This window comes from Dreissena polymorpha, chromosome 9 (assembly GCF_020536995.1).
Source record: "Dreissena polymorpha isolate Duluth1 chromosome 9, UMN_Dpol_1.0, whole genome shotgun sequence".
Classification (NCBI taxonomy): domain Eukaryota; kingdom Metazoa; phylum Mollusca; class Bivalvia; order Myida; family Dreissenidae; genus Dreissena; species Dreissena polymorpha.
Genome location: NC_068363.1, coordinates 95,195,234 through 95,216,599, shown reverse-complemented (window position 1 = coordinate 95,216,599; position 21,366 = coordinate 95,195,234). Strand labels below are relative to the sequence as shown.

The 21,366-nt window shown below is 36.7% G+C and overlaps 3 protein-coding genes across 3 annotated transcripts; all 3 read left to right on the top strand.

Annotated features, from left to right (window-relative positions):
• Positions 1–1,977: 1,977 nt before the first annotated feature.
• On the top strand, positions 1,978–3,707 carry LOC127846282 (putative uncharacterized protein DDB_G0288537). Its single transcript, XM_052377451.1, has 2 exons — positions 1,978–2,138; positions 3,083–3,707. Exons 1-2 carry the CDS (start codon positions 1,978–1,980, stop codon positions 3,705–3,707), a joined length of 786 nt encoding a protein of 261 aa, XP_052233411.1.
• A 289-nt stretch (positions 3,708–3,996) lies between these two features.
• Positions 3,997–20,183, top strand: LOC127846780 (uncharacterized). The gene is made up of 8 exons (XM_052378285.1): positions 3,997–4,127; positions 5,253–5,321; positions 6,537–6,656; positions 7,061–7,136; positions 7,452–7,573; positions 8,540–8,683; positions 14,339–14,404; positions 19,102–20,183. Exons 1-5 carry the CDS (start codon positions 4,008–4,010, stop codon positions 7,484–7,486), a joined length of 420 nt encoding a protein of 139 aa, XP_052234245.1. The 5' UTR covers positions 3,997–4,007; the 3' UTR covers positions 7,487–7,573; positions 8,540–8,683; positions 14,339–14,404; positions 19,102–20,183.
• On the top strand, positions 8,561–12,540 carry LOC127846281 (uncharacterized). The gene is made up of 4 exons (XM_052377450.1): positions 8,561–8,683; positions 9,862–10,092; positions 11,824–11,958; positions 12,076–12,540. The coding sequence occupies exons 1-4, from the start codon at positions 8,561–8,563 to the stop codon at positions 12,538–12,540; spliced, it is 954 nt and encodes a 317-aa protein (XP_052233410.1).
• Positions 20,184–21,366: the final 1,183 nt, after the last annotated feature.

Here is a 21,366-nt window from a genome sequence, read left to right as displayed (position 1 = left end):
TTGCACTGGCAGCTGATGTATACTCATCTCATTTTATGATTTGTTATGTGTGTGAGATTGTCTTCATTTGTGCCATGTGTCCATATTCGGGTGTGTGTTATTTTCACTTTTGTACTTGCGCCCTTGTGCAGGCTGATGAATACTTAGTCTACAAAGATGGAAATAGTCTGAGAACTGTGGATTCACAGAACGATAAGTTGGTAAGTTCTTTGGTATTATAATCTGACATTATTATAGGAAAACTGTACCGAGTGTCTGATATGTGTGATATTGTCTCCATTTGTGCCATTGTTCTCATTCTGGTGTGTGTAAGTTTCAATTTGGAGTCAAATACACAATTCATAAATCTACTTATTCGTTGTAAGAGTTTATTTTGAGTCATAGAAGACGCATAATTTGTAGTGCTATATATTCCCGTCAATATATGTTCTGACGGTATTTGTTACTGTAGTATGTTCGTCAGTGGTTGGTTTAATACTGCGGTAACAGTTGTTGTCGGCTTCAGTATTATCATTTGATATTATGATAAAAATGTTCTGAGTGTCTGATATGTGTGACATTATCCTTTGTCCCAATTTGGGTGGGTGCTATCTTCATTTTTGTACGTGTACAGGCTAATGAAGACATGAGCCATAAATTCAGAAAAGACGTCAGACCTGTGGAACAGTGCCAAGCTGAAGTTGAAGAAAGTTCTACATTAATACACATTAAGTGATATCAGCAGAGAATGATATTTTACAGAAAATGTTAAATGAACACTTTACTGTCTACCTATTGTTAATGGGAAGTAATTACATGTCACAGAAGACACATTCGGTTTTTGCTGAACACATTATCCTAACATTATATATTGTGTCAGCGTTTGTTGCACTGGCAGCTGAAGTATACCCATCTCATTTAATGATTTGTTATGTGTGTGAGATTGTCTTCATTTGTGCCATGTGTCCATATTCGGGTGTAGACGTAGTCTACAAAGATGGAAATAGTCTGAGAACTGTGGATTCACAGAATGATATGTTGGTATTCTTATCTGACATTATGATAGGAAAACTGTACTGAGTGTCTGATATGTGTGATATTGTCCCCATATTTGCCCTTGTCCCCATTCGGGTGTGTGTTATGATGCCCTCGGATCAAATGATCTCAGGTTTATTGTTTTTGGCCTGTCTGTTTGTCATTGTATGTGTGTATCTGTCTGTCTGTCCCAAAACTTGAACCTTGGTTATAACTTTTGCAATATTGAAGATAGCAACTTGATATTTGGCATGCATATGTATCTCATGGAGCTGCACATTTTTAGTGGTGAAAGGTCAAGGTCATCCTGCAAGGTCAAAGGCCATTTTTTCTAAAACAGCTGCCGTGTAGCTTCAAAGCAAGCGCAGTTGGGGGCATTGTGTTTCAAAAACACAGCTCTTGTTAGATAGGGAGATTATTGGTTCTCTCTCCAACCAGGATATGTTTTGAATATTTTTTAAACACATCCAAATTACTGTTTTTTTACAGGAAATTAACCCTTGTCTGCCTTAGGTCTTTGATGCAATCTAGCTGAAATACAGTTTATATTAACAGACTTATAATTTATTTATGATAAGTGTAGAATGACAGTTGAAGGAGAATGTTGACATAGCATTTTTATGTGAGAAAGTCTTTATAACTTAAGTTTATCACATAAGCAATAGAATTCTTTGATTTAAGTTATGAAAGTATATGGCGATTTTTATTTAATGGATTGTGAAAACAGAATTAAAATAGTGCTGTTGCTTAAATTTAGAATGTTTCTATAATTAATTTCATTTGCATTTAAAAAAGAGAAATTTTTACATTATTCTTTAGACAAGCACTTTTTTTTTAGATACATGTAGATTGTGGTATTCCATGATTGTGTGTATTGCAGGCTGAAGAGAAAATGAGACAAGAAGTGTGGCAGGAAGCTGACAGACTGAAGGAGGAGAAACAGAGAGAGGTACTTCGAGACAAATGGAGGAAGAGCGGCGACTGGTGGAGGAGGCAGAGAGGCAGAAGGAGGCAGCTTCCAGGAAGCAGGGCTCTGACAGGGGCAGCAAGTCCTCTAGTAAGAGTCCTTCCCCTACCTCTGCTGGTCCAGGAAGGGTCAGGAGGTCAAGATGGGGCCAGACAGGGTGACACCAGTAGGGAGAACAATAAGGTAGGAGAGTGTCTAGGTACGTAACAGTAATGTGCTTGCAGATTCTGTGAAATAACTAATTATTTCATTGGTGTGTTTAACAAATACCAAAAAGTTTGAGTTATGATACAAAGGAAATTACACATGAGGGAAAAGTAATTCAGGATTTGCCTATATGTCAGAAGTAAATTATATAAATAACATCATCTTACAGTTTAACAACTGTTAAACATTTAGTATTTGTCAGATATTTTACCATTTATTCACATGCTGATTTTAAAATGGCTTGACCAATAATTGGCCTGTGATGACCGATGCAAACCTTTGGACCCTTTCGGTACCTCGAACATCCGAGAATAACAGTGCCATAAATTTTGTACAGCAGCGTATTTGATCAGCTACAAAACATTGTTTTTCTAAATGTGCAAAATTTCATCGTTATGAAATTCTCTTTTGGTAAATTCTATGCTTACTTATGAAAAAGTTATCAGAGTTGTCAAAAACTTTCATTTTGTCATTCTTGGATGAAAACTAACTTGAGCAATACCTAAGCTTAACTGAATATTTATAAACTCAATATTCAAGATGTATTTGGGCTGTGCTCTGTTAAAAGGGGGTTTAATGCATTTGTGTAAAGTGTTGTCCCAGATTAGCCTGTGCAGTCTGCACAGGCTAATCAGGGACGACACTTTCCGCTTGTATGGTATTTGCCGAAAGTCTCTTCTTAGTTAAAATCCAGTTAAGGCGGAAAGTGTCGTCCCTGATAAACCTGTGTTGACTGCACAGGCGTATCTGGGACGAAACTTTACGCACATGCATTAAACCCCTTTTCACAGAGCGCGGTTTCATTTTATCAGCAGGTACAGAGGAGAGGCAAACACAAAGATGATCAGTCACCACTTAAAGTGGACTTCACGTGTGAAAAGAGTCCACCTCCAGCACGCTGCCTGTCTCCACAGTCACCCAGTCATCTCACCATCTACACTCCTTGAGCAGTAACCTCAGTAAACTTGTAGTCAGTGCTCTGTCTACAACCAGCGAGAGTGTCTCAATCACAGCAGTGTGCATGTCTGCGTCCTCTCCTTCCCCCCGCCCTGCTAACACAGGAGGCATGGCTAATACCACTCCACCAAGTATTGATAATAGACTCATTCTCACTGCCAAGCATAACAAGAACCGCCAGCCAGTTAACCCCTCACCCTATGTGGGTAATGGTATTATGAGTCCAGCAGTATCGGAAGCGGCAGAGGTCACTTCTTCCAACAATCATATCGCAATGCAGCAGCAAGAACTGCTGAAGAAACAAACCCAACAGTTGATACAGCTCAAGGTTAGGCAAGAACTGAAGAAGCAACAACAGCAGCAGCAACAACAACAGCAAGCAAAATTACAGCAGCAGAACAAGCAGTCCCAGCAGCAGCAGCGACTGCCACCTGTAGCAGCAGCGGGCCAGAAGGATGGAGCAAAGATACCAGCAGATATCAACGGTGAACAGAACAGCTTAAACCACGGGAACGCGAAAAATGCCCTTAATTCAAAGCCAACAGTGCAGATAAACAACTAAAAGGAGACTGGAAGTGCATTCTTGAGGACAGAGCCAGTGGTTAACCAAAACAACTGAGCAGCTCCCAGCAAGGCTCCATTACAGGGCATTGATGGAAGCCTGCAGAAAGCTGCAGCACAGCAAGACCAGAGTCAGTCAGCCAGCAAGGGAAAGGCCGCTATCAGGAAGCCTGAGGACAATTTAAACCAACAGAACCAGCCTGCACCTCAGTTACTGAGCAATGGGCAACTAGCCAGTGCCCAGCAGTCTGTACCCCTAATCACCCACACTTACAGCAGAACGCGTCAAGGGCTGCCAGCAATGGGTCAGGTGAGGCAGCCACCCCAGGGCCAGGCGGAGCACAACGGGGAGGCTAGAACACACACACCCGAGGAGAGAGGCAAGGGAAAACAGCTGCAGAACTCGCCCCCCTCTGATCAGGTCAGTAGTATAGAGATTCTCATTTCCAGTAACAAGATGGACAGAAGTTTATTTTTATGTCCCCCAGATCGAATGATCAGAAGGTATATTGATTTTGACCTGTCTGTCTGTCATTGTATGTGCGTGTCTGTCCCAAAATTTTAACCATGCTCATAAAATGAAAACTCTTGGGTCCATGTTCTTTAAACTTCACATGTGCATGCATCTCATTGAGATTTACAATCAAACATGGTTTGAGATCACTAGGTCAAAGGTCAAGGTCTCTGTGACAAGGTCATAAGGAATTTTGTGACAAAAGTGGAATGTAGGGGCATTTGTGGCCTATGGACTCGTGTCTTGTTTTCAATTTGGAAATAGTCAAATACAAAATGAATTGTCTACTTATTTGTTGTAAGATTTTATTGAGTCATAGAAAACGCAAGCTTTGTAGTGCTATATATTCCAGCCATTGTATGTTCTGACACTATTTGATACTGCATTATCCAAAGGGAATTAAATTCCACATTAATACACATTGAGTGATATTTATGGAGTATGACATTTTACAGAAAATGGGAAGTGAACATGTAATTTTCTACCTATTGTTAATGAGATGTCATTGCAAGTCACAATTATTCCCCATTTCCGACTAAAAATCATACCAACACATGTCAATTTCTCACTTGAAACTCAGCATATGTATTCACTATCACAAGGAGGTCACCAGGAATTCACATTCTCACGAAACACAAACCCAGCTGTGACCTTACTGAGATCAGTCGAAAAGCCGAGTGAGGGGTCCTATGGACACTTCTTGTTGACTAAGCAACTTTGAAATCACAGGGGGCACGAGTTTTTGTGCTACATATACCATAGTTCTATTACGTATATGGGATTGTTGTATATTGCAGTAATAGTGTAGGCTTATGTATGGTCTGACATCTGATTCACTGGCTGTGAAAGATGAGTGAGTGACTAGATCACTTGGTTGGTAGAACGTTTGCTTTATAAGCGAAAGGCTCCTGGTTCGAATCACGGTATGGATGCTCATTTTGACGACAGATAACCTTTTAAAATATCCTTACTTGTTTCTAATGTCTCATTTGCATGTGTGCTACATGTATATTCGTTTTTATTCATGAGCAGCTTAATGAAGACCTAGTCCAAAATGAAGTGAACGTCACAACCAACGAAGAGTCTCAGAACAATGTATTAGTAAGTTCTACATTTACGCACAGTTTCCTGTTACTGCACATACTGTTATTTACAGAATGATAAGTGACTGTCCACGTATTTTTATGTCCCCCACTATAGTAGTGGGGGACATATTGTTTTTGCCCTGTCTGTCTGTTGGTCCGTTGGTCTGTTGGTCTGTTTGCGCCAACTTTAACATTTTGCAATAACTTTTGCTATATTGAAGATAGCAACTTCATATTTGGCATGCATATGTATCTCATGAAGCTGCACATTTTGAGTGGTGAAAGGTCAAGGTCATCCTTCAAGGTCAGAGGTCAAATATATGTGGCAAAATCGCTCATTTTATGAATACTTTTGCAATATTGAAGATAGCAACTTGATATTTTGCATGCATGTGTATCTCATGGAGCTGCACATTTTGAGTGGTGAAAGGTCAAGGTCATCCTTCAAGGTCAGAGGTCAAATATATGTGGCCCAAATCGCTTATTTTATTAATACTTTTGCAATATTGAAGATAGCAACTTGATATTTGGCATGCATGTGCATCTCATGGACTGCACATTGTGAGTGGTGAAAGGTCAAGGTCATCCTTCAAGGTCAGAGGTCAAATATATGTGGCCCAAATCGCTTATTTTATGAATTCTTTTGCAATATTGAAGATAGCAACTTGATATTTGGCATGCATGTGTATCTCATGGAGCTGCACATTTTGAGTGGTGAAAGGTCAAGGTCATCCTTCACAAGGTCAAGGTCATCCTTCAAGGTCAAACATCATATAGGGGGACATTGTGTTTCACAAACGCATCTTGTTTAATCGTAGAAGGCACATGATTTGTCGTGATACATGTACATTAATCAACAGCATTTAATATGGTAATGTGTATTTTTTATATTGCAGTATATATATTTCAGTATGCCCAATAGTCTGCAGTAATTTAGGTGGTAGCATTTAACTTGATTCACTTATTATCTTAAGAATGTGATATTGTTCATCATGTGTGATTTGTCCCCATTTGGATGTGTGTGATGGTCTATTTTGCTCTTGTGCTGTTTCATCAAGTCCCAGGAGCACAGAAATCAGCAATGTATTTTGTGTCGGTGTTTTGTTTTTGTTTCATTTAATGGGTGTTACTCAACATATTCACTGATAAAAGTTATGAATTAGATATAGTCTTCGTTCGTACCAGTTTGCCCTTATTTCTGTGTATTATTTTTAGTTTTGCACTTGTACAGGCTAATGACGATCTGGTCTACCAGGTGGGAAATCAAGTGAAAACAACCATTGAGTCCCCATTGCCATGTGTGTCTGATTCCCTATCCAAAGTTTTCTTTTGTGACATTCAACCAAATAACGTAGGTATTTTTCTTGCAATAATTAATTTTCGCTGAAATAATGCAACTGGTAAAATATATTTACACACAAAATGATTTTTGTCTTTGTGCTTTGTGCCATAAAAACCCATATTCTTTGGGCAATAACTGATAATAGGTTATGGTTTTGAATATTTCATTTTCCCCATGTAATAGGATATAACTTCCACTTCAAATGAGTTTAATTGTAAAGAAACAAAATCTCAAATAAGTTTTAGAAAAACGTAAGATTTGCATGTTTAGAATGATTTAAAAAAAAAAAAAAAAAAAAAAACTTTTCACTTAATTATTCTTTTCCAACATGTGTACTGCATGTCATGATGATAAGAGAATTCGTTTAGGCCATTTGAGTACTTACTGGTATGATATATTTACATTATTTGCAGGGATTCTTCATGCTGTTCAAACAGTTTTTGCTCTCAGAAAATGTGGACGAGGCACAGGTTATAATTGTCCAGGCATGTAAGTGGGAACTTCAAACTTTCACTGAACAGTTAATGATGATTACAACACAAATATGTTCTACATTTCTGTTCAAATATATACAATGCTAAACAAACATATTTTTGATGTTGTTCTGACATAGAATCTGCAAAAGTTACATTTTGTGCAAGGATTAAGTTCATTTGCTAGCATAAAGTCACTTTAGCACTGTGCTTAGTATAAAGTGCCCCAATAGTTGGTAAAATATAAAAAAAAACAATCTTAAGAATACTGCACATATTTTTTCTTCCAAAACGACATGGCATGGATACATCTTAATGATCAAATTTTCAGCTGCGAATGGACAGACTGACTGCAACTCCTTCTAACTATTCAACAGCTTGGTACAGAGAAAACCAATAGTGAGCAATAGATGGGTAAAACAATCTCTGCTTGCTGGTACCACATTTGATATGGTTTGTACATTTCTTATTTAAAAAACAACTACTTTGCTCTAAATGTTTTATGAATCTGTGAGGTGCTGTGGAGGTTGGTGGTTATACCATACCTATAATCGGTGAACCAATTCTTTGTTTGTTCATTTCCGATAGTTGTTGTCTTACACCTTCCATTGTTCGTGAAACTTGCAATAGGGAGCATCACACTTTGAAGCGTTTAGTATTTGTCAGTTATTTTACTGAGAAGGGGAAGTACCATTGCGGTAGATAATAGCACAGTTCTGCTGTGATGTCACTAATTGCTAAGCTGACCGATACATAGGTCACGTGGTTTAACCACAGACAAAGGATTCACTCATGTGGATTTACTCATGTTAATTGGACTACCCCTGGTAATTGTCATAACGCTTATGCTATCGGGCCAAACCATTGATTCATACCGGTTTACAAGGTTATTTACCCTATAGCGCAAATGTAATGGTCCGTTGCCCTCAGGCATGCACCTGTCATGTTTTATGATGTTAATCTGGTTGTAAAACCCCATGATCGAAGTGTCATTAGATATCGAAAACAGGACTGAAATTTGGTAAAAAAGCGCTGTAAAATAGACTGTCCAAAAACTTAGAGACATTAATTATGGACGAAAACTCGTGTGTCCAAAAATGAAGAGTCACGAAAAATAATTATTTTTGCTAAAAAACGGGGTGTCCGAAAACATAGAGTAATTACGGTACTGTTTGAACACGGACAAGGTCTCTTAATATTAACGTTGTTAATATGAGCATGAAAATGGGGAGTGCAAATATGAAGTCTCATCCTGTGTTATGGTTATACCCAGGGGACGTTTGTTTACTTTTTCAATGTATATATATTATGTGAAGAATATATATTTAAAGAGTTTCATGCTTTGTATTTGACAGGATTTTAAAGTGTTATAATGTATGCTGTATATTTTGCTCATTTCACCATAATGCTTTTTTGCAGACAAGGAAACAACAGTAAGCGATGAGGAAGCTTCAAGTGATGAGGATGTTGAAGAATCCGATGACCAGCATGATGAAGAAAATAGAGAAGGTGTTCCTTCACCTAGCTCAAAACCTGCTGTGTCTGGGTTTCAACCTCAATATGGTAATGAAATATTTGTGTTTGTGTGTTGGCATTTATCGTAAAAACTTGATGAAACTTGTTCAGTATGTTTCATTGCCAATATTTAGTCCATATTTTATTATTGAGTACACCGGTAACAAATGGGCAATTTGATCAATTGTAATTTATTTTTATTTAGATGCTGTATATGCTAGAGTCGATGCGGCTAATTCCGTACGGGCGTCTAATTTCGTACACTATAAATGTATTGTTTATATCTTCTATGTTTGGTTACACAACACTGAATTACGCTATATCGCTTATAGTACTTTTTTCGCTTGTTTAAATGTGCGCTTCGTGAAATCGATTGCCGATGACGTTACTGTCTAAATCCGATTGGCTGCATACGTATTTGGCGCAAAATTTTAAATTTCCCGCTTTCTCCCGCATCATCAGCAAGCGCTCAGAAACGACAACTCCAACGGTAATAAGATTATCTTAGTTGTTATGAAATGTGTGCGAGGTTGTGTGTTAAAAATAATTTATGAAATATTTTTTCTTTCTTTTTAAGCTCAACATATATGTTAAAATCGTATTATTGTTTTAGTAATATGTAAAATAAAAGTGTACGAGATTACCCGCATTAATTTTTACCAGTAAAAGTTATGTGCGGGTAATTTCGTACGCATTTATACGAAAACAATATTGATAATAAGGTCGATATATCTATTAAAATTTTTGGAATGAAAAAAAGTGTTTTAAATGTTTATACAGAAAAGAAATGTTCTATATAGTTGTTGTTTATTTGTTTACAGCCATGAGTTTCCAATTTAGAACAACCCCACATGCGTTGATGTTGAGATCAATTGGATTTGGGGCGACCGGCCTGAAAATACACGTTCTTTTGTGCCAGTTGTTTTTGCGTGAAACGCAATATGAACATCATCTTATTTTTGACGTTTTCACCAGACTGTCAACGCTATTGACAGAAAATGTGTATAATCAGCAGGTGATATGGAATGCATATTGCAGTCTTGATAGGGACGAACTTAGCATAGTGCATCTCGCATGGAACGTTGTTAGAGTTTTGCAGGACTGTGACTTGCTTGACCACGTGGACGAGATTAGAGCCAACACTCTTTAATAGAGCTTCCGTATTTTCTGTAAAATGATCAATAAATTTCCAATTATGAGTTGTGTTTGTTTTTTGTCATTTACAGTCCACAATGCCCAAAATGTATTCTCAAAAGGATATCCTCGATGCTGTGGGTGCGGTAAGACATGGGATGTTGTACCGGAAAGCTTCTAGCAAAATCGGTGTCCCAGTCATGACCATCCAAAACCGGATCAGCGGCAACGTCGACGAATTGGCACAAGCTGGGCGACCCACAGTCATACCAACCGAAGTTGAGGTGGAGCTAGTTGAAAAAATTAAACGGGCAGCGAACATGGTGTGTAGCTGTTTCTATGTACACTAGCCTGTTGAAACTGTTTTTGTGATTCATGCGTCATGTTCAATACACATTATGTTTTTAAAATGTTGGTAAGTTTAAATAATAATCAATGAAGATTTTTAAAATTAACATTTCAAACGTCCTGTTGCGCTTATTGGCCGTTGTTAAAACCAAACATATGCAACGCAAAATGTGGTCTCGATTCCAAGAAGCGGACATTAAAGCACTGTGCCTATTACAGTAGCAAATTGTTTCCAACGATAAAGCGGATTTAATTTATAAACCATTTGCATTTATTAATTGTTTTTTACTCCGTTACTTATATCATAAAAACTCCGTATTAATTATTGGTCGACAATGCGAATCTTATTTTGTTTCACAGCACCCACATGTATTAACAAATTAAACGATCAATTTATTGATATAATGCGGTGATGGAACAATAAAGACATATCTTCAAACAATAAGACGTTTTTCTATAAAGACTGGTTTGAACGAAGCATTAAATATGTCGACCAATTATATGACTATAAAATTAAGGATTTCTACTCTTTTGTTAATATATGCTACTTATACGAAATACCTTCAAATAATTTTCTAAAGTACTACACACTAATCAAAAGCATACCCATACATATTAAATCTGAAATCAATACAAATAATACACCATGTACTCAAACAACATTTGTAGAAAACATACTTGGAAAAAAAAACAAAACAAATAAAATATTTTACAAACTACAAATTAAAAACCCTACGGAAAACTCCAAAATCCAAAATAAATGGCAAGTCCTTTTTGGAGAAAATGAACTTAATTGGAAACACATATTTACCATGCCATATAAAGCAACTATTGAAAGCACACTGAGAAATTTTCAATATAAAAACATCCATAGAATTATAGCTACAAATAAATATCTCTTTAAATGCAAATTATCTAACTCAAATCTGTGTGACTTCTGCAGTGAAAACATTGAAACTATAGAACATCTTTTTTGGGAGTGCAAACACATCCAGCCTATTTGGAATCAATTAACATCTTTTCTTGAACAACAGCAACTAAACGTTAAACTATCTTTCTTAAATGTAAGTTTCGGAATTAACTCATTGAAATCAATAGACGGTAATAATATTGTGAATTTTATGGTTATATTGATGAAATATTTTATCTTAAACATGAAGTACAAAAAACAAGTACCAAATTTTAATTGTTTTGTCCATAGTCTTAAACTAAAAATCCAGATTGAGAAAGAAATAGCCCTTAGTAATGACACATTACAAATCTTTGAACAAAAATGGAATCGGATTAAATTCTCATAATGTTTTGTCCACTTATATACATTTCACTCTTATGTTAGTTTATCTTCCTAAAATAGTTTTTTTTTATCTTTCTAAAATAGTTTTTGTTTATATTTTTTTTTTTCAATCTGACAAGATCATTGTGAATATACAACTAAACACACAAATACAGTATGCTTTCTTCCGACTTTATACAACTCATCATTTTTCATAACTATTCCTCTGTTGTTCTTTTCTTTTCTCTCTAAAAAAAATATTTATATATATTAGCATATCTTGTATAACATGTGTGAACTTTATTGCTTTATACAATCACTGTGTTGTATGATCATATGCATGTTTACATTATATGTATGATATTGAATAAAAAAAAAATAATAATAATGCGGTGATATTCATCATATACATCATATATTATTATTGTTGTAGGGATTTGGAATAACTAGACGAATGTTGCAGGTGAAGATTGGCAGAATCGTCCGTAAGCTCAAAATGAAGTCCCCATTTAGAAATGGCGTTCCTGGCAAGGATTGGATTGCTGGATTTTTGAAGAGGCACCCAGACGTAAGCCATAGGACACCACAGGCCTTATCGACATGCAGAGCAAGGATGTTAAATGCAACTGTGACCAATAATTATTTTAACAATCTTACTAGGCTGCTTGAGTCTCTCTCTTTACAGGACAAGCCTGTTCGCATCTGGAACATTGATGAAACCAGCGTTCCACTTCTGCACAAGCCTGCTAGGGTGCTTGGGCCGTCCGGTGCGAAAAATATTCCCGGAAGGGTTGGGAATAAGCGGGAAAATGTCTCTGTCCTGGCCTGTGTTAACGCTGCTGGAGGCGAGATCCCCCCTCTGGTTATTGTAAAGGGAAAAACGTACAAAAGTTTGTTATCTTACAATACTGAGGACGGAGTTCCCGGCAGCGTTTACACATTCCAGGAACGAGCTTGGATGGAGGATACATTCGGTGAGATCTGGTTTCGGGGCCATTTTCTTAAACACTGTGGTCCAGCGAGGCCCCAGCTTATAATTGTGGACTCTCACTCTTCCCACGAGACACTTGGTCTCATAGACGCTGCTATAGCTAACGATGTCCATCTCTTAGCGTTTCCACCCCACACAACCCAGTGGTTGTGTCCTTAGGACAAGTCCATATTCGGTCCACTTTCATTGATCAACATTGCGGTTATTAACAGATACTGAGTCTTCACTGTCACTCTCTAGCACAACAAACAATTAAACTAACTAAAACAGCAACACAAATCAAATAAAACAACAATTACAAATATAAATATGAATTCGTTACAAACTATTAGTGTCGCTTACACGTACATTATGAATAAGATGTAAATTACAGAATCAAATTTCTAATATGCACATACAAAAAATACGAATTCAACATGATTTAACATGAAAATATTTTATTTTAAAACAAATTTAATTTCATATTTAAGTTTCTAAAAAATAAAGTAGTAATTATATCCAATACAGGTATCGATATTTCTATCACAAACCCGTCGAGATTGACATTGGTATACTTTCTTTTGCGTGTACGGAATTACCCACACACTGTACGAAATTAGACTTGTGTAGGTTAATGTACATGACAACACTTTCTGAAGTATCCAATCAAAACTCGCGATATAAAAAGCAAGTTAAATATAGCCCAATGGTCCGGGCGTCCACTGCAGTTTTCATTTCTCGGTAGAAAACAGCCGATAACCGTCTATATTGATTCTTGTCCGAATGCGTACGGAATTAGCCGCATCGACTCTATATATGTAATTACAGATATTTTTGACACTTTGTCCATGTAGTTTCTCTGTTAACCATATCTAGGTCACTTGATAATTTTGGTCATTAACCAGGTTTTTAACCAGGTTTTCCGAAGGAAAAAACTGGTTATTAGATTGGCGAATGCGGGCGGGCTGGCTGGCTGGCGGGCGGGCGGAACAAGCTTGTCCGGGCCATAACTATGTCGTTCATTGTCATATTTTAAAATCATTTGGCACATTTGTTCACCATCATTGGACGGTGTGTCGCGCGAAATAATTACGTCGATATCTCCAAGGTCAAGGTCACCACAACTTAAAATAGATTTATTTTGAAACAAACTTACAAAGGGGGTTAATTTTCTTTGTTCATTTCAAAAGTTCAGTTTGAGTTGTCTCCCTTAATCAGATTTTTTTTCACAATGAAAACCTGGTTTTGTGACAATTTTGTCCCTTGTTTTGATATAGATTACAAAGTCAAGTTTTTAAACTGAAATAAAATTGTTTGGATTGCTTATCCTATATTGACAAACAGGAATGAAACTGGGTCAGAATATTTGCATTGAGAGTATCTAGGTCAGTTTCAAATCTGGGTTGCCTAGACTAAAAAATAAATTACTGGTGTGTGTGTGTGAATTAATTTATGTTGCTTTAATGTTGCAAACAACATACTAATAGTCCATGACTGTGTTTCATAGGTCATTGGTATAAACCAAAATAATACCATTGTTTCGTTTTTCATATCTTAGGATATCAAGCAGGGTATGACACGGATGATAATGATGATGATATGGGTGATCCAGATTGGATTTACAATAAAAGAAAGCTTGGTAAATTATTGCAACTTTGTCCTACTTAACGTAGAGGATCTGTCATTTTATTTTGAGTGCAAAGACCCTCACAATTAATTCATATACAATTCAATTATTGCTTTGTACCCGCACAAGAAATTCCTTTGTTTTACATTCTTATTAGCTAACCAGGTGTTTTACAAATTATGTGTTGTACTTTAATTGAAAACCTGAAGTATCTGGTCATTTATAAATAGAAAGATGGGATTATCGCTGTTTAAACATAAAGATGTTGATGTATTAAAAATTGTTGGGTCAGACTGAATTCAATATGATAAAGAATTTTAAGCTCACGATGCCTTTTCAATATTGTTGTAGCTCCAGACAGTGAAGACTCGGATAAGGACTTACAAAGGCAAACAAAGAAAAACAGAAATAACAGTGGTATGTTTAATAGCATCATAATTCAATTAGTGTTTAAAGCCACACTACTTATTTGGCATAGTAACTAGTATAACAAGTATAAATAAGAAACATATTTTATCTATGTCAATTAGAATTTATCTGGTGGTTACAAGGTAGAAATCCGTCTTTTTTGCGCTTTAAAACTTGAAAGTAATCGCTTTTCTTGAAATGGACGTATACATATAGAAATCCTACTTTCGGTTAAAAAAATAATAAATAATTACTTGCTAACTAGGCTATAGATTTAATGACAATTGTGCACACTTTCAAATTGCATCTTTATGTATTGATTAACATGTGTTTCATTTCAAGGTGTGTGGCTTTAACATTTTGTGCACTTAGCTTGGACTATGTGGTTTATTTTTAGCTCACCTGATTGCTCAGGTGAGCTTTTGTGACCGGTCTTTGTCCGTTGTATGTCCGTCCGTCCATTAACATTTGCTCGTAAACATTCTAGAGGCCACATTTCTTGTCCCATCTTCATGAAACTTGGTCAGAAGCTTTGTCCCAATGAAATCTCGGCGAGTTTGAAACTGGGTTGTGCCGGGTCAAAAACTAGGTCACTAGGTCAAAAAAAAGGAAAACCTTGTAAACACTATATAAGTCACATTTCATGCCCAATCTTCATGTAACTTTGTCAAAATGTTTGTCTTAATGATATCTTAGTTGAGTTCAAAAGTGGTTCCGATCCGTTGAAAAACATGGTCGCCAGTGGGCAGGGCAGTTTTCCTTATTTGGCTATAGAGAAACATTGTAAACACTCTTGAAGTCACAATTTTTGCCCAATCATCATTAAAGTTGGTCAAAACATTGGTTCAATTGATGTCTCGGACGAGTTCGAAAATGGTCGAGATCGGTGAAAAAATATTGCCGCCAGTGGGCGGGGCATTTTTCTCAATATGTATATAGTGGCAGTTTTCCCTATTTGGCTATAGAGAAACCTTGTAAACACTCTAGAAGTCACAATTTTTGCCCAATCATCATGAAAGTTGGTCAAAGATTGTTTTTATTGATATCTAGGACGAGTGTGAAAATTGTCGGGATCAGTGAAAAAACATGGCCGCCAGTGGGCGGGGCATTTTTCTCTTTATGTATATAGTGAAAACATGTGAACACAGAAGTCACATTTTTGGCCCAATTTTCATGAAATTTGCTCAGAACATTTGTTTCCTTGATACTAGAGTTGAGTTAAAAAATGGTTCCGGTCAGTTGAATAACATGGCTGCTGGGAGGGGGGCAGTTTTCTCATTATGCCCCCCCCCCCCTTTCGAAGAAGAGGGGGTATATTGTTTTGCTCATGTCGGTCCGTCCCCCAGATGGTTTCCAAATGATAACTCAAGAGCGCTTATGCCAAGGATCATGAAACTTCATAGGTACATTGATCATGACTCCCAGATGACCTCTATAGATTTTCAGGTCACTAGGTCAAAGGTCAAGGTCACAATGACCCAAAATAGTAAAATGGTTTCCAGATGAAAACTCAAGAACGCTTATGCCTAGGATCATGAAACTTCATAGGTACATTGATCATGACTCGAAGATGACCCCTATTGATTTTCAGGTCACTAGGTCAGAGGACAAGGTCACAGTGACCTGAAATAGTAAAATGGTTTCTGGATGATAACTCATGAACGCTTATGCCTAGGATCATGAAACTTCATAGGTACAATGATCATGACTCGCAGATGACCCCTATTGATTTTCAGATCACTAAATCAAAGGTCAAGGTGACCTGAAATAGTAAAATGGTTTCTGGATGATAACTCAAGAACGCTTATGCCTACGTTAATGAAACTTCATAGGTATATTGATCATGACTGGCAGATGACCCCTATTGATTATCCGGTCAAAGGTCAAGGTCACAGTGCCAAAAAACGTATTCACACAATGGCTGTCAAGGTCACGGTGACTCAACTTAGAAAAATGGTTTCCGGATGATAACTCAAGAATGCTTACGCCTAGGATCATGAAACTTCATAGGTTTTCCCTATTTGGCTATAGAGAAACCTTGTAAACACTCTAGAAGTCACAATTTTTGCCCAATCATCATAAAAGTTGGTCAAAACATTGGTATTAACAACACAGATTTTCTCAATTTTAGCTTTGTCATGCTAATTTTTCCCAAATGACCTGGTACCAGTACTTTTCCAAACAGGGCAAACAAATAGCTGTAACAATTAAAAAATGAGTTATTGCCAAAATGGTTAGAGTAGCGCTTTGTCCTGAACCATCCTCAATATATACACACATGCCAAGTTTTTCAATGAAATCTGCACCAGCAGTTCCAAGATGCTGCTCCAAACACACAATTGTGCTTATTTGCAAGTAAAACAAAGGCCATTACTCTGTTATGTGCTCATAGATTGCAAAAGCATTTGATGCACATCATTCTCTTACGATATGTAAACTCGTATCAAGTTTCCATGAAATCAGTCCAAGCAGTTCTGAGATATTAACACTTTCCAGACACTAAAGTGTTTTGGACAGAAAATGCCAAAACTATATCCCTCTGCCTATGGCAATGGATAATAACATTAAGACAAGAGAACCTAGTTGTTGAATTTTGATTTCAATAATATTATGTGAACAAACTATCAGTCATTGAAATTCAGATTTAAATCTACAAGCAAGTCGGGCTAGTACCATGGTAATTTGAACAAGCCCGAGTCAGATTTTACTAGCCCAAACATTTTTGTTAAAAATGCAGATAAACATAACATAAAACATTCAAAGAAGCATTCATTTATTCAATCTTTAGAATACAATACAAATCTCTTATTAATTTCATCCTCATCCAAGTTAGCTTCCTCGTCATCTGAGCCAGCCTCTTTCGGATCCTGAAATAAGAAGAAATTAATTTCACACACGGATTTCAATCAAATCACAATTATAAATATATACATAAAGTTTAAGTAAAAAATTAGCAGAAATGTATCCCATATATCCATGTGAAAGAGAGAGCAAACCTGAACACCAGAAAATATATAAGCAATTAAGTGCCAGGTTATTCTACAAAAAGCCAGTTGGCAAATGCGGCAATCAAAGTTACCTCAGATTCGCATTCCTCAACGACGTACTTGAATGACAACTGTTCGGCCATTACTCTCTGTGTCCCGAACGCAACGCAAAACATTTATTTTACATAATAGTAATCCGGGAACCACAAAACCATGCGCTTTGTGCGCAGTAATCCAATTATCGGCTGATTGCCTAGCTCGTGTGCGCAGTGTGTTAAACCATAAGCGGCTGTTGATTTAAGCGGCTCAAAACTTTGTTTACAAATATTGAAAATGAAAGTGGAACTCGTTTTCTGTTTAATGAATTGTACAAGCACGTCGGGCTTGTAATATTGGATTTCTTACAAGCCCGAAAGAAAAAATACTAGTTTTTTGCTGTCGGACTAGTGCGAATTTCGACGACTGAACTATTATTATAACATGTTAGATCAACACCTGGCCATGTATAAAAGAATATGCATAATTTAAAACCCCAACATCATAAAATATAACATTAAACTGCATCATGATTCAAAAGTTAAAGAGCATTTAGACCTCTATAAAATTAATAAGAATTTGCTTTGATTTCTTGGGTCTTCACACATAAAATCTATTTTCAGATGAACATTGAGTAAAATATTTTTATTTCAAAGCAGGCACAGTAAAGTACATGTACATTGTAAGTATACTTATTCATGACATGCCCATGAAGTTCCACGCTTAATTTTACAACACTATAAATGAGTATAAATTTAATAGAGGTTTGAATTGGTATTTTTAACAAAAAGTACTATTAATATTGTTGCCGGATAAAACTGTTGGACAATTTGGAATATGCGTTGTTTAAATACATGTCTATATTTAAACTGCCCTTTTTTGTGAGAATAACTTTAAAAATGTCCATTTCATAGTTCTGACAAAAGAACAAGATAAATAAATAATGATTAATAAAACAGTACATTTGGATTTCATTTTGTATATAAAGGATAATTTTGCTCTATGTTGTTATTATTTACATAATAATTCTATAAATTATATTACATCATTAAATAAAGTAATAAATTTGTAACAAACATTTATCCACTTAAATGTTAAACAGTTTTCAACAATATGGCTTAAAAAACTCTGTTAATAATAACTTTTTTTTTCCGGATGTTTGTGTAGAATACAGACTGAAAAATTCTTGAGGATTATACACTTATGATGCTATGTTCACCATTCTACTCCTCGTCCTGGAACAAATAGTTGCCAGTAAGACTTGAATATCTAATACTGATCGCCTTCACACAACAGGCAGGTACAGTTCTGTGGTCAGCACGTTGAAGGCGTCCATGTATCCAGAAGACGTTCTGGCGATAGGCACATGTCGCCTATAGCGCTTTGTGGCCTCCACATATACCACCTGATCATGGGACAATTCTACTTTGTTATAAAGCATAAATAAAATGCTTCGCCTAAAACATTTTGTGATACAGTGGTTCATGATTTTGAGTTATTAATTAAGCATCAAAAGAGATTCATGTATGACTTTTTGCCCAAACCTGCTTACCTTATAGGAGAACATTTTATGCCTGAATAGGTGGTCTACTTAGTACTCCTAGAACAAAACAGATTTCTTTGCAAATAATTTTATTTACACAAGTTAGATCATTTAGCTCATTCATGTTTGTTTGTTCACAGTTGATGTACAGAAGACATACTGGTCAGCCAAGGAATCATGTTCTGTGAATAGCAAGAATGTTACTTGAGCCAGGGAATCATGTTCTGTGAATAGCAAGAATGTTACTTGAGCCAAGGAATCATGTTCTGTGAATAGCAAGAACGTTACTTGAGCCAGGGAATCATGTTCTGTGAATAGCAAGAATGTTACTTGAGCCAGACACTGAAACTGTACTAGCCTCATTGTTGTCTAGGTGGAAGTGACTGGGGTTGAAAAAGTTGTCTAGTGGGCAGTAGAAATGGAACCCTAGCCGGACGCTGGACATGTGTTGACATCCAATTTGTCAAGGTGGAAGTGACTGTGCTTGGAATAGGTGTCTAGTGAGCAATAACAATGGAACTCAAGTCAGACAATTAACATGTACTAACCTCCCTCCTGTTGTGGTGGAACTGACTGTGCCTTTAATAGTTGTCTAGTGAGCAACATAAATGGAACTCTAGCCAGACGCTAAACAAGTACTGACATCCAATTTGTATAGATGGAATTGACTGTGGATGGAATAGTTGTTTAGTGTGTAGTGGAAATAGAACTTAAGTTAAACAGTGGACCTGTATTGACCTCACTCAAGTTTAGGTGGAAGTGCCTGTGCTTGGGATAGCTGTCCAGTCAAGAGTTACAAGCCAAATCTTGTCAGGTAAAATTACAAATATATCAATAACAGCCGCAGCCTCAGTGGCATGCAGCCCAATCACAGATTGCGTGCTCAACTGAGGTTAAGTTTTTAGATGTGTGCTTTTGTGATCAGTCACTGTCTGCTTTTAAATGTGTGTTGCCTGTCGTGTTTTGGTAACACAGGAAAGAAGTTTTAAAAAACTGGACATGCGTTCGGAGTTCTCACCCATTTGAGAAACAATCCATATGTGATACTGTGTGTTGTAAATTTGTGTTGAACATAGTAATTTTAGACAAATATTCATTGCAGTGTTGTTAGTTGCAAGTTGGTCTTGGCAATTATCAAGTCATTAAGAAGCCTGTTAATTATTACTTGTATGAACTGGGTTAAATTATAATGAATGAATATTTCATTAAAGCGGGTATATACAATTTTTTATATGTGTTTAATTGTAATTCATCCCACTTTTACAGCGAAATCGGTTGATTAATGCCCCCTTTTATTAAATTTCATCTATAATCAACGGCAAGGCTATAATCAATGGCACGAAATGACGTCATCAACTGCCGAACCGGGACTACTTTTTCCCACGCACCGCGTCACCTGTATTTGCCAAGTGCATCAATAATAAAAACAATCTCAAAAGCTTGTCAATCTTAATGACCTTAAAACAAAGAAAAGTAGCAAAAAAAAATGTGGTTTTTGTCATTTATTTTAATTAAAACCTCTAGTATTAGGTAAATTTAACACTATGCAAATAGGTTCTGTTGTTGTTGCTCCCCTTTGAAGAAGTCAGTTCGAGTTGCTCCCCTTTGACCGTAGAAAACAATCGTCTGGACCAAGAAATCCTGTGTTAATTTACAAGCTGTACTTGGATATGCGTCCATCTATTTTTCTTCAAAGCATCTTGTCAACCTGCCAATACGCACAAATGATACCGCATCCCAGTGATTCTTGCGTCAACAATTGGGTGTCAACAAGCTAGGTCAGATGCTGAATTCCATGGCAAAAGACGCCGGCTTTCTCAAGCACAAGAGAATAACGAACAACTCAGTTGGCAAATTCCTGGTCCAAAAACTTCGAAATGCAAACATTCCACCCACTGAAACCATGGCCATAACAGGGCACAAAAATGTCCAGTCCATAACCAATTATTCCAACATATCTTTTGAACAGCAGCAAAAGTGTTCATTCTTGCTCAGTCCAGTAAATGTAACAATCCAACAGATTCCTCTCGTTCACCTTCATGCACCGAAACTATGGCCGAAATGCAGCCTAGACAACCACTGTCTACCGTCGAACAAGTTCATCTTGATGTTCGCCCCACCCAGTCACTTCACCAGCAAATGTCTTTATCTAGTTCGAACAACTTTGCCTCACAATTCTTTGGTGCCACTTTCAACATTCAAAATGTATATAATTAGCTTAAATGCAAGTAATCTTTGTTATTTCATCACGAAATAACCACATATTATAACAAAGAAGCAAATATTGTGCACCTCATGATCGACTTGATAGTTTCATATCGAACGTGAATTGTGTGTGGTGTTAGGCTACGTTGTAAACAAATGTAGTTCCTTGTATATAACAACTTAATGTCATATTGATATCA